General features: G+C 39.3%; 1 protein-coding gene across 1 annotated transcript in view; it reads right to left on the bottom strand.

Annotated features, from left to right (window-relative positions):
• The window catches only part of MYO3B (myosin IIIB), a 334,888-nt gene that overhangs the window by 184,176 nt on the left and 138,458 nt on the right, over window positions 1-12,254 (bottom strand). The window contains exons 12-20 of the mRNA XM_084643361.1: window positions 11,860-11,964; window positions 9,270-9,353; window positions 8,157-8,359; window positions 7,539-7,637; window positions 6,733-6,847; window positions 6,176-6,302; window positions 5,821-6,031; window positions 4,020-4,167; window positions 2,065-2,218 (exon numbers count right to left, since the gene is read on the bottom strand). Of these exons, the coding sequence (XP_084499487.1) occupies window positions 2,065-2,218; window positions 4,020-4,167; window positions 5,821-6,031; window positions 6,176-6,302; window positions 6,733-6,847; window positions 7,539-7,637; window positions 8,157-8,359; window positions 9,270-9,353; window positions 11,860-11,964 (1,246 nt within the window). The remainder of the gene's footprint in view (window positions 1-2,064; window positions 2,219-4,019; window positions 4,168-5,820; window positions 6,032-6,175; window positions 6,303-6,732; window positions 6,848-7,538; window positions 7,638-8,156; window positions 8,360-9,269; window positions 9,354-11,859; window positions 11,965-12,254) is intronic.

Here is a 12,254-nt window from a genome sequence, read left to right as displayed (position 1 = left end):
ATTTATATTTCACTGCCACTAAAATATTCTTTAGTTTAAGACACAGAATTAGGCTTTGAGCTTTGTTTGGAGTGAGTTGCTGGCTAGCACACCTGCATACGGTCAAAGATCTCAACTTGCTACACACATCTTGAGATCTTCCAGGACGCCCTGATCTCAAGGCAGCAGTGTCATAAATATAAAGGGAAGGGTAAACCCCTTTGAAATCCCTCCTGGCCAGGGGAAAACTCCTCTCACCTGTAAAGGGTTAAGAAGCTAAAGGTAACCTCGCTGGCACCTGACCAAAATGACCAATGAGGAGACAAGATACTTTCAAAAGCTGGGAGGAGGGAGAGAAACAAAGGGTCTGTGTCTGTCTGTATGCTGGTTTTTGCCAGGGACAGAACAGGAATGGAGTCTTAGAACTTTTAGTAAGTAATCTAGCTAGGTATGTGTTAGATTATGATTTCTTTAAATGGCTGAGAAAAGAATTGTGCTGAATAGAATAACTATTTCTGTCTGTGTATCTTTTTTGTAACTTAAGGTTTTGCCTAGAGGGGTTCTCTATGTTTTTGAAGCTAATTACCCTGTAAGATATCTACCATCCTGATTTTACAGGGGGGATTTCTTTATTTTTATTTACTTCTATTTTTTTATTAAAAGTCTTCTTGTAAAAAACTGAATGCTTTTTCATTGTTCTTAAGATCCAAGGGTCTGGGTCTGTAGTCACCTAGGCAAATTGGTGAGGCTTTTTACCAAACCTTGTCCAGGAAGTGGGGTGCAAGGTTTTGGGAAGTATTTTGGGGGGAAGGACGCGTCCAAACAGCTCTTCCCCAGTAACCAGTATTAGTTTGGTGGTGGTAGCGGCCAGTCCAAGGACAACGGGTGTAATATTTTGTACCTTGGGGAAGTTTTGACCTAAGCTGGTAAAGATAAGCTTAGGAGGTTTTTCATGCAGGCCCCACATCTGTACCCTGGAGTTCAGAGTGGGGGAGGAACCTTGACAAGCAGTAATAGAATTGAACAGCTCTGAGTCAGGAAGTCTGCCTATGGGGAACTGTAAACTCAGTATTCAATATTGGCCTATTTATAGGACCCACAAGCAGGCTTCCGGCTCCAGCACATGAATGGGGACTGGAATGAAACTCTCTCATTCATTGCACCTTTGACCTAAAATCAAGTATGAACCCAGTTCTCTGGAAGTGAAAAACGTGTGTATGCACTATGCTATCTAACCTGCAGCTATTATTTTAAGGCAAAATTCGGCTCTCTAAATTGCTGTGAATATCTCTACTGTGCGTTCTGCACTCATTCCATTGACAGCAATCGGAGCTCTGTGTTGCTGATCAGAGAGGAGAATTCCACCCTAAGTAAATAAAAATAGGATCATATTTTAATATTGGCTGCACGCATTTTAAAGTTGGCAACAAGATTTATTAAAATGTTCATGAAATAATCATCAAGTTAAGGAACTATCTAAGCAGATGGTACAGCAAAGTCACACACACACTTTCTCCTTATGATGAGGTAATCAGTAATAAAACAGTGGTGTGTAATGGGGTAATAATGTTAAAAGCCAGGAAGATCTGAATTCTACCCTTGTCACTACTACTAACTCAATGTATGGTCTCGGGCATGTCTCTCTTCCTTTCTGTGCTTCAGTTTCCCATCTTTTTAAATGAGAATAAGAATCCTTAAAGTACCTAACACACAGCAGCATTGTAACGATTATTTAATATTTGCAAATCCTGTAGATGATAATAAGCCCTATTTAGATAGGTCTTAATATTTAAACCATAAAATAACATTAACCATATAAAAACAATTAGGAACTAGCAAAATAGTTGAAGAAGTGAGCACCTGAGCAAAAAGAGAGAAAATAAATACTTAAGTAAATAAAAATCCATTTATTCATGTCTGAATATTGGTGACATCATAGCAGAATTTTCAGAAGCCTTCACAATCCATTGCTAATGCCACAGACTCAGTGGTTATGTAGACTAGCAAAAATACTATAAGATGGCATGACTCTCACTCAAATGTGTATCAATCATTCTTCAGGGTTTTTTTAATTATTATTCTTACCAACTAACGTCAGGTCTGTCGCCTGGGGAAATCGACTTTCTTCGTCAAGTAGAGAAAGTACTCCCATTGGTTTCTGGAGGAACATATCTAGAAGTGGACGATTGTCCTCATACTCCACTGTAGTAGCATCAATGCCCTCATTCTGATATTCCATCTACAAAGTCATAAACACAGTTAATACTGAATTGACCATGGGAAAATTACCATCAGGACATTTCTGGCACAAAACTTCTTTCTTGTTTATAGCACCGCATAACGTTTAATTTCCTACAAAGCTCACAACAATTGTGTGGCAGCTAGGTCACAATATCATGTGGGAAATGGGTCTGAGTGAGGTCTAGTCTCTAAACTTCCATTTTCTTGTTCTGTAAACTCTTAATTTTTCTTTAGCTTAAGTAAGATTTGTATTAACAGAAAGTGACAGCGCTTTTTCTTAGAGATGACCATATGAACAAGCCATAGAATTGTCAGTGGCCTAATTCTATGCCAGTAAAAAGCCCAGAATATTTTAAGATCTGCTAAGGGAATGGAAATATGAATGGGTGGAAGTAGGAGTGAAGTAAGAAATAATATTAACTTAATTAAGTCTTCAATCACTCTAGACCATATTTCTTTCTTTGGTTTGGTGACTTAGGTTGTTATAGAACTGCTAGTAAGAGATGGGACTTTCCAGACTGACAAAAGGTCAAACTCACCTACCCTCAACCTGGATTGGAGGTCTATGATCCCTGGATTTGCTTGGAAGATTTCCCAGGATGTGGCATGGGGTGGAGTGAACTAGAATCACAACCTTAAAGATCTAAGTAATCACAGGTGATTCTCCCAGGCCACCACAACACCAAGAAGGGCTGCTGCACTCTCCCAACCCCCTTTCCCATAAAAAAGAAGAGACAGACCAAGATCACTTCAGGCTATGTCAGCTGACTAGCCAAATGCCCAGAGGCAGCCTGCCGGCCAGCATAAAACACCAACTAGAGATGATGTCACCTGATCCCCTGAATTACAATTTTTACTTTGAAAATCTGAAACCCAGCAAGCAGAAGCACCGTTAAAACATTTTTCTTTTTAAAAACCTTTTATTATTTTTCCTATTTTGTGGATTGGTAGAGGCACCTACTTCCCGTATTCATTATTTTTTGTGTTAATACCTTTTAGATGTGAAAGAGAGAGAGAGAGAGAGAAAATATTAAACACATAGCACATGTGTATCCAATTTCTAAGTAAATCATATCTTAAATCATTTTGTGTTACCCTTTTGTTCTGCACTAACAAGGGAAATTATAGGTTGTTAATCATTCTGTATCACAGTAGAGCTAAATTAATCAGGGAAAAAGTCAACCACTCAGTCAATGGAAATGTTGAAGGAATCTAGCTGCTTCAGAGATCTGAAAAGTAAATTACATCCCCTTAGCTTTCCAGGCTTAAATATGTATAAGACTTGATCATGCACTATGCTAACTTCATGATTTAAATCCTGATTGTGTTTATCCAGTGATTTGGTCAATTGCTGATTTCATTCCATATTATTGTCAATATGTTGATTTATTAACTCAATTATAATTTTGATTTGATAACTGTTCTCTTTAATTCTTAGTTTAGTAAAAGTCTAATAGCTATTTTTAGGAAAAAGTTTCTTTAGGTTTGTCTTTTTATTAATTTGTAATACAATCCATAAAAATTACATAAAGCTAGTTTTTCTTTCAAAAATGCAACAAGGGTCACAACACACTTCCCAATGGCAAAAAGTCTTTTAGTAAAGTTTTTAAGAGCTACGTAGCTCTGTCCCTAAATTAGTACCTGTATCCCTCACAGTAGGGTATATTGTTCAGCCACAGTCTTGTATTAGAAATAAATTATTATAAAGAGAGAGATTCAGGAGTACTATATTGGACAGACAGATAGATAGATAGACAGAACTCCTGAATCTAGCTTACAATCACAGCAGCCCAATTTACCTGTTCAAGTGCAAAGATGTGCTGATTGAAATAAAACTGGATTTGTTCATTCGCAATGTTTATGCACAGCTGTTCAAAGGAATTTCTTGTGAAGTTCTCAAATCCAAAGATATCCAGTATCCCAACATGCATACGGCTTTCAGCATTGCTATGTAGAAAAGACACACAAAATCCAACATGGGGCAAAACCCAGGATAAATCAAAAGAAACAGGATATTCAAGATCAGATACTATCATTAATTCAATCCACCACAAAAGGAAGAGAGACAGCCTGTATAAATCAAACACAGTTTGTGCATTTGTTTATAGTCATTACTACACTCCTTTTTAGGGTGACCAGATAGCAAGTATGAAAAATCAGAACAGGGCGTGGAGGGTAATAGGCAACTATATTAGACAAAGACCTGAATATCAGGAAAGTCGCTATAAAATCAGGACATCTGGTCACCCAACTCCTTTTCAACTCTGAGATTCTTGCATTACACAAGTTCTGCTAAGGTTTTGGGAGGAGGAAGAGAGAAATCATTGGGAAGTACTGATTCCAAGCAGCACCTCTTCAGAGGTATTAAGGGAATGGTTTCAGCAAGCAGATCTCAACAGAAAACTATTTGACAGCCTCCTCAGGTAGAAGAGGGCTGTGTAGACTCTTCGGTGGGCAACCTAGATAGCCATGCTAAAGTAGATTGAGAAAGAAAGAGGAGCTCTCATGCACTGGCTATGGAAGAGGAGGAGTTTTCCCTCTCCTGTTCTCCCTCTCCTGTTCTCCCTCTCCTTTCTGCTGTTGACAGAAGAGGGGGAGCTGTGCTCCCGCCATTTCCCATTACTTTGACCCTGCCTAAGACAGACAGACAGGCAGTCTCAGACTGAAGTCTGCATCCTTTACAGTGTTGACCTCATGTACCGCACAGTTATGAGGAGACAAAGGAAAGAGAAATATAAGACACCTTTCCACTTTCCCAATTCTGGCACTACAGGAAATGAAACAGCCCCCAGCATAACTCAAAGCTGCCTAAGGGCTGCTCTAATTTACACCACCAGCAGCTGTCCCATGAAGACACATTGCTGCAACCCTGCCCCCGATATATCCTCTCCATGCCTTCCCCCACTTCCAACATATCCTCTCCATGGAAAATGTGGGGGGAGCCAACAAAATCAAAGCACCTATGCCAGCTTTACACCACCTGAGGGATTCACTTATGCTTGGGAATACCCAGTTGCTCCTTGAGAAGTGCAAAGCAGCTAGAACGGGGTCTGAGTATCTGTCTTTGTTCCAGGAAAGGAATAAGATGGCACAGTGTAAACATTTCCATAATGCAAATTGGCATTTAAGTTTTCATAATTAAATGTTTTGACAGCTGGTTTTAACAGCTTGCATTAGAATGTCAAAAATATATTCATGAAGTAGCTGTTCTGTAATCATTTATATTTATATTTTATCACTAGTTTAATACTACTTGAGAATTGGAAGGACCACATAGAACAATACTTGTGTTTAATGTATCCAGTCTACTGTAATTGGTTATCTATGGGCATCTGGTATGATTTTCATGCTTACCAGATACACAGGCTCTTTTCAAAGACTTGCCTGAGATTTTAACCACACAATTCCCATTGATTTCAGTAGCCAAATCCCAGTGAGCTCTTTGAAAAGGATGGAGTTAATGTCCTGGAAACAGAATTCAGGATCACAGCATGAAGGCCATTTTGAGGTCTTTTTCAAATAAACACAATATTCCTCCAGCAAAATCAAAACTACAAAAAGGGATGATCCCATCACACACGTCAGCAATATGTAACTTGCCATATATTTTTATCTGGCTGCAGCAGTGTATTAATGCGATTTACAATCCAGCTGAAGAGTCGGCCATAAAGTGCTTTAGACATGGCATCTCGCACATCAGCGGCTTTGTCCACAGTGTTTGTTCGGATAATAGTCTCTCCTCGTGTTACAACACAGTGAGAGGTTAGAGCTTCTTGGAGCTCTTCTGAACCAATACTGAGCAGTGCAGCAGCTGGAAGATAACAGACAGGAAAGATGGCTGTGACTGGAGAACAAAAATTGCCAGCACTACCGACCTGATACCCATCAGTTAGAGATTCTTACAAATGCAATCAAGCTGCATTTATAGAACTGACAATATTAAAAACATATATACCATTATCTAAGGCCTCTGCATTGGGAACTTCACTTTTATCAGTTTGGTGTTGTGAGGAAATGGCAGCAAACTCAATGTTTCCTGTATTCAAGATTCCAGCCAGAATTTTGTAAACTGAATGCACTTCCTGCAAAACGAGACAAGAACTACCTTAGCAAGACACAATTAGTTAGTTGTAGCCCCCAAATGTGGTCTGTTTAAAAATAAGATAGGGAGTGTGTGTGTAAAGCCCATTGGGTCATTCTGAGGTTTTTACTTGCCCAGTTCAGTTTTTACTCTCTCTTTATTCAGGCAAACTCCCTCTGAAGTGGAAAAGTGAGATAGAAATGGAAATGTGAAGGGGATAGAATGGAGCTTGCCTCAGTAAAACTGAAGCCTCAGTCTGTCCTCCAGTTCTGTGGGTGCAGTTTTGTACACACAATTACAAAAGTGAGATTCTGTGGAATAATGATATATTTAGACAACAAATGCCACTATTTGCACAGGAAGCGTTGGAGGTGGTTTTTAAAAATAAGGTCAATAATGCTTTGGTAGCTAGTTCATGATTAATCTCTTACCTCATCAGTGAATCCTATGATCCTAAAGCAATGTTGAATTGCTTCAAATTGTCTTCCATATGAGTCTTTAGTAATAATATCTTGCATTACTCTTCCAGTTTCGTTATCAATATACCTAAATAAAGTGGCATAATTAAAATGCTGTGTTAACAGATGTTCAATAGCATTGCATCAGTAATGCAGCAGACCACTTATTGCAATGTTTTTTAACCAAATAAATATTGTTATGCTAATCAAAAAGTTTTGGATTATTTTCTTTCTATTAGTTTTTGTTCCTTCAGCACAAATTAAAATGTTTTCCCAACATTATAGTTTTCCAATAAAGAGACGGATAGCAAATGAAATTAGTAACTCAAAGTTAACGAACACGATTCAGCCCTGAAATAAGACAGTGCAATTCCATTTACTTTAATGGAACTACTAATGCATTCAAGTAGAATTTTCCCTAATATGCAAAGAGTAACATAAATTTAAACCAATATATTTTGAGTTGCTCCTTCAGTATTGCCATAAAGCTCTACATTCACAGCCATTCATTTCTAGGGATAGAGAAGACCTGAAAGAAGGAATGAAAATCTAGATAATGATGAGATGGCTTTTTTCCCTCTTATTATAAATGCTGCGAGTCCTCAAACAAAATAATAATGTAATTCCTTATTGTCCATCCACTTCTGTACTTGGGAGGATTAAGAAAGATCCGTAAGGGATAGAAAAAGATTGAGAGAGATTTTAAAGCACCACACTGAAAGCAAGCCCCGATCAATAGCCAATTACAACCGCATTAAAAACAAATTAGTGATAGTTACCGAGGAGGCTTTTTTTCAGGAAGTCTATACTCAGAAAGTTTCTTCTGATGAAAAAGACCAGCATAAATATAGTAAAATATATGGAAGTTTTTTTCTCCTCTGGAAAAAAAAATGTATTATTTTAAAGCTTACAGGTATATCTGCATCTACATGTTTGCACTATGCTGTACACTGTCAAGTTAATGGAAGAGGGATTGATCCTATGCTCATTGAAGTCAATGGCAAAGCTCCCAGAAGCAGCAAAAGCCCAATGAAAAGCTCTTCCATCTTATCTGTTAAACACACAAAACCCAGCCCAACTAGATGGTGGCAATGAGCCAAGATCAGGCTCCACTCCTTCCCTTTATAAGTTGTTGGAGGTTGAGCACAAAGGTACAATGATATGTTTATAGGAAATAGGCTCTGGGAGAAACAATATACTATACAGAGCATCCTTAACCAAACAATGGAGTGGTATTGGTCTCCAGCCCAGAAGAATGAAACTAACTGTACTTCCAGCCAGGGAGTTAGAACAACATTTCATTGAAAAGTGTTTTTTGAAAAGTAAAAACTGTTCTGGAAACACAAACCCCAAAAAAGGTAGACTAGATTTGAAAGGACATAGTATTATTAACCTACACAGCCTGCTTTATGACTCTGGATTTTTCAAGTAGATATTCAGAAATTTTTGCCCCCATTACAGCTCCTGTTGGTGTAAACAGCATTTCCAGGTATTTTCCAAAACGACTTGAGTTGTCATTGATTGCAGTGCAGGCGTTCCCAAACGCTTCAACCAGAGGGTTCACTTGAAGAATCTTCTCACGCAGAGTGCGGTTATTGGCCTTGACAGAATAGACACAGGTCAGAAGGAATGCCCCAAAAGAATGCTTACTCCAGGCTTCTTCCCAGCCTCAGAAACATAGTGTGCATTATCAGGTGTCCAGCATCTTCAGCTACTGGCACATGTGAATTGACCTAGTTACCGATACAACACACCCACATATTGAAGGGGAAAACAAAGTCTCTAGCAGGTGTGAAGATATTGGATTTTCCCCCTCTTTGCAATTTATGTGCCTTAGGAGGCTCCATATATTTTATTTTAACAAAATAAAATTTAACAAAATAAAATATCAGACAATAAATAGCATTTAGGCTCTGATCCAGCCAGCATTTATACATATGTTTAACTTTAAGCACTTGAGTTTTCAAAGTGCCGTGACTTCCATGGCATTATTCATATGCTTAAAGTTAAATATGTGCACAAGTGTTTGCTGCAGCAGGCCCTTCCCAATTTCATTCTGGCACTGATCCTTATAGTCTGAATAATGGACCTAGGTCATAAGCACTGTAGATAACCAGAGGCACTAATCATTATGGGCTTGATCGTTTATACATTGAAGTCAATGGCAAAGAAGGATCAGACCCTAAGGTCCCAATTCTGCAAACAATGGTGCATGTGAGTACTCTCACTGACTTTAATGGGACAACTCATGTGCATAGAGTTAAGCACGTGCATAAGCCTTCGCAGGAGCTGATCTTAAAACTAGCATATTCTTTATGTTAATAATTAATCACTAGGCCATGGTCTCTTCAGTGTAAAATATCAGATCCAAATTAATAACAAAGTCCCCAGTCTGTACTGCTCAATTTTCAGTATTTTCAACAAGCTAGAAATAAATGCATCAGGGCTTTTTTCAGCAAAGATGGTTTAAAATGCAATGCTCACTGGGCTACCTGGCTGGCTATAAATACCTTTCCCAGGAATGTCAAATGCTGGACAATCAGGTGGGCGCTTTCAGTCTTTCCAGCACCACTTTCTCCACTGATGATAATGCACTGATACACAAAACAAAGTTGTAAATGCATTGTTCACCATAAAGCTGATCAACTCAGATGTTCAACTGCTACTTTTACATTGTTTTGAATATATACCAAGACATCTTCAGAGTCAACTCTCTGTATATCAGTAAGAGTCACAAGTATGTTTGTTTCTTCACTCTTTTGATCGATAAAAGGTGCATCATCATAATCTCTGGGTGCTTATACATTTATGGAGAGAATAAGATCCATAGAGCCCAATGCTATGACACTATTTGAAACATGGACTCTTTTACTGGGAAAGTACCATTCTACCAAACGTACAGTCTCAGGGCTTGGCTACGCTTGTGAGTTACAGCACAATAAAGGCGCCCCGGGCGCACTAGCTCACTACCCGTCCACACTGGCAAGGCACATAGAGCGCTCTGACTCCGCAGCTACAGCGCTGCTGGTACTGCACCTTGGCGAGTGGAATAACATTTGCTGCGCCCCTGCTGGAGCACCGCAGCACCAGTGTGAACGAGGTGTTGCTTTACTGAGCTCTGATCAGCCTCCGGAAACGTCCCATAATCTCCTTAAGTCAAGTGGCCACTCTTGTCATTATTTGGAATCAGCTGGAGGAATGTGGAAATGCCCTTTGAAAGCTCCTTTACTGACAGCCAGCTGCTTATCTGCTCTGAGACAAAGCAACCATTAGTGTGGAATGCTGTGTGTGAGAGAGAGAGGCAGGGAGGTGAGGGGGGTCTGCTGCTGTCTGAATTTACAAGACAGCATGCTGACATGCTCTCAGCCCCCCCAAAATCCACTCTCTCTCCCCCCACATAGACACAACACACTCCCTATCACACTCCACCCACCCCACCCCCCATTTGAAAAGCATGTTGCAGCCACTTGTATGCTGGGATAACTGCCCATAATGCACCACTCCCATGCCACTGCAAGTGCCGCAAATGTGGCCATGCCAGTGTGCTTCAAGCTGTCAGTGTGGACAGACTGCAGCGCTTTACCTACTGTGCTCTACGAAGGCTGGTTTAATTCAAAGCGCTCTTCATCTGGAAGTGTAGCCATGCCCTAAAAGCCTGATCTTCCACTTAAAAAAAAATCCTCAGTGTTTGGTACCATGTACAGGGAACACCCTACACACAGTGCTAATCCCTGAGCTGGCACAGCATCCTGGGCTTCTAAAGAAGTCAGACAAACAAATGTGTTTCTGTTTATGAGAGGAACCCAGAAGAGAAGATCTGCATTCCTCCCATACCTGGTGTCAGAACTAACAGATCCGTAGCCACAGATTTTATTGATTGGATCAACCAACCCTGGGAGTCCTAGGCTCAAAGATTACTTGTACAGTAGTCTTTTGGAAACAGTAAACAGTAAATTAGCTATGCTGACAGTATACCAAGATGCCTATAAATAGTTAGCTACCTAAGCTCAAGGATATGGATCCACAAGGCAAAATTAGTTTGTAATCATATATAAGGCACTTGAAAAAATTAAGATTTACAAAATAAACCTGATGGGCTGATTTCAAAATGATGAACTTGCTTCTTAACTTCAACAAATCCCCTCGTCCCATTTATTCTACACAGATACTAGTTTCTTAGCAAAACCCCTCAAGAGTTACATAACTAATAGCTACATCTAATGGACCCTTCGTACCTGCACTCCCCAAAACCCAATAAACTGTCAACCCTCTTTCTCCTTTTTCATGTGCAGGGTTCATCTATATTCATCTTTGTCTGGTGTATTCTGAATACGGTTTTATTGTATTATTTTATTGTGTTTTTAAACCTTCTTTAGAAGTATTTACTATGAACTAATGTGCAGTATGCATGTCACAGAGGATTTTATAAATAAAATAATTATTATTCCCCAATACCCATATCTATGCATAGTGCATCATGTGAAAAGGAATACAAGAATTACAATCTTGAAAATATTGTAAGAAGGAATCCAGTTTCTGTACACTATATTTCCATTCTCATTAAAATCATTGCCATATAATTGTTTTGCGTCCTCATTAAATTTATGTTAGAACTCTCTTTATTATATTTTACCATGAAAATGAGTGATCCCATAGTTAATGGTTTGTATTTTCTGTGACTTGTAGTCACAGGGACTGATTCTCCATTGTCTTGCACCTATGCGAGCTAAGTGCAAAATGCCACTGATATGGCAGCATTTTACACACATTTTGCACAGTTGTAAATGAGTGTACTAGATGCAAGATAGTACAGAATCAGGCCCATAGGGCAAAGATCGTCAGCTGGTGTTATCTGGAATCAATGGAGCTACGCTGATTTACACTGACTGAGTATTCAACCTTATAGTGTCTACTACTGTACCATGACCTTTTCAGTAGTCCTAAAACTGATTGGAATGCTGTTCCATTTTTTCTTCTATACATACATACTCTGGAACAGAAGGTTTCACAAAGATCAGTGACAGAATACTAAACGTAACCTAAGTAATACAGCATTCTATGACCAATGTTAAGTATAAAACGAGATGAACTCGTTCTTACCTGATCCTTGCTGAAAGTTACCATGCCCTGGTAAGCAGCATCGGCAGAGGCAAATATGTGGGGGGGATTTGATGACCGCTTCACACCATGGTAAAGCGTGGAAAACTAAATGAAAAAGAAATCTGTCAAAATAAAAATTTCACCCTGTGTAATCAGGGATGTCAGGAAGGATGGTCTGGTGATTAGGATGCTAGCCTGGGAAGACGGTTCAATTCCCTTATGTGCCGCCGACTTTCTCTGTGATCTTGAGCAAGTCACTTTGTCTGTCTGTGCCTCAGCTCCCTATTTGTCAAATGGGGATAATAGTACTGCTCCCCCATAGGGTGTTGTGTGGGTAAATATATTAAAGATTGTGAGGGCTCAGATACTTTGGTGATGGGGAAGGGCACATAAGC

Source organism: Lepidochelys olivacea (genome assembly GCF_965140295.1).
Source record: "Lepidochelys olivacea isolate rLepOli2 genome assembly, chromosome: 11".
NCBI lineage: Eukaryota > Metazoa > Chordata > Testudines > Cheloniidae > Lepidochelys > Lepidochelys olivacea.
This window is presented reverse-complemented; position numbering and strand designations above follow the sequence as displayed.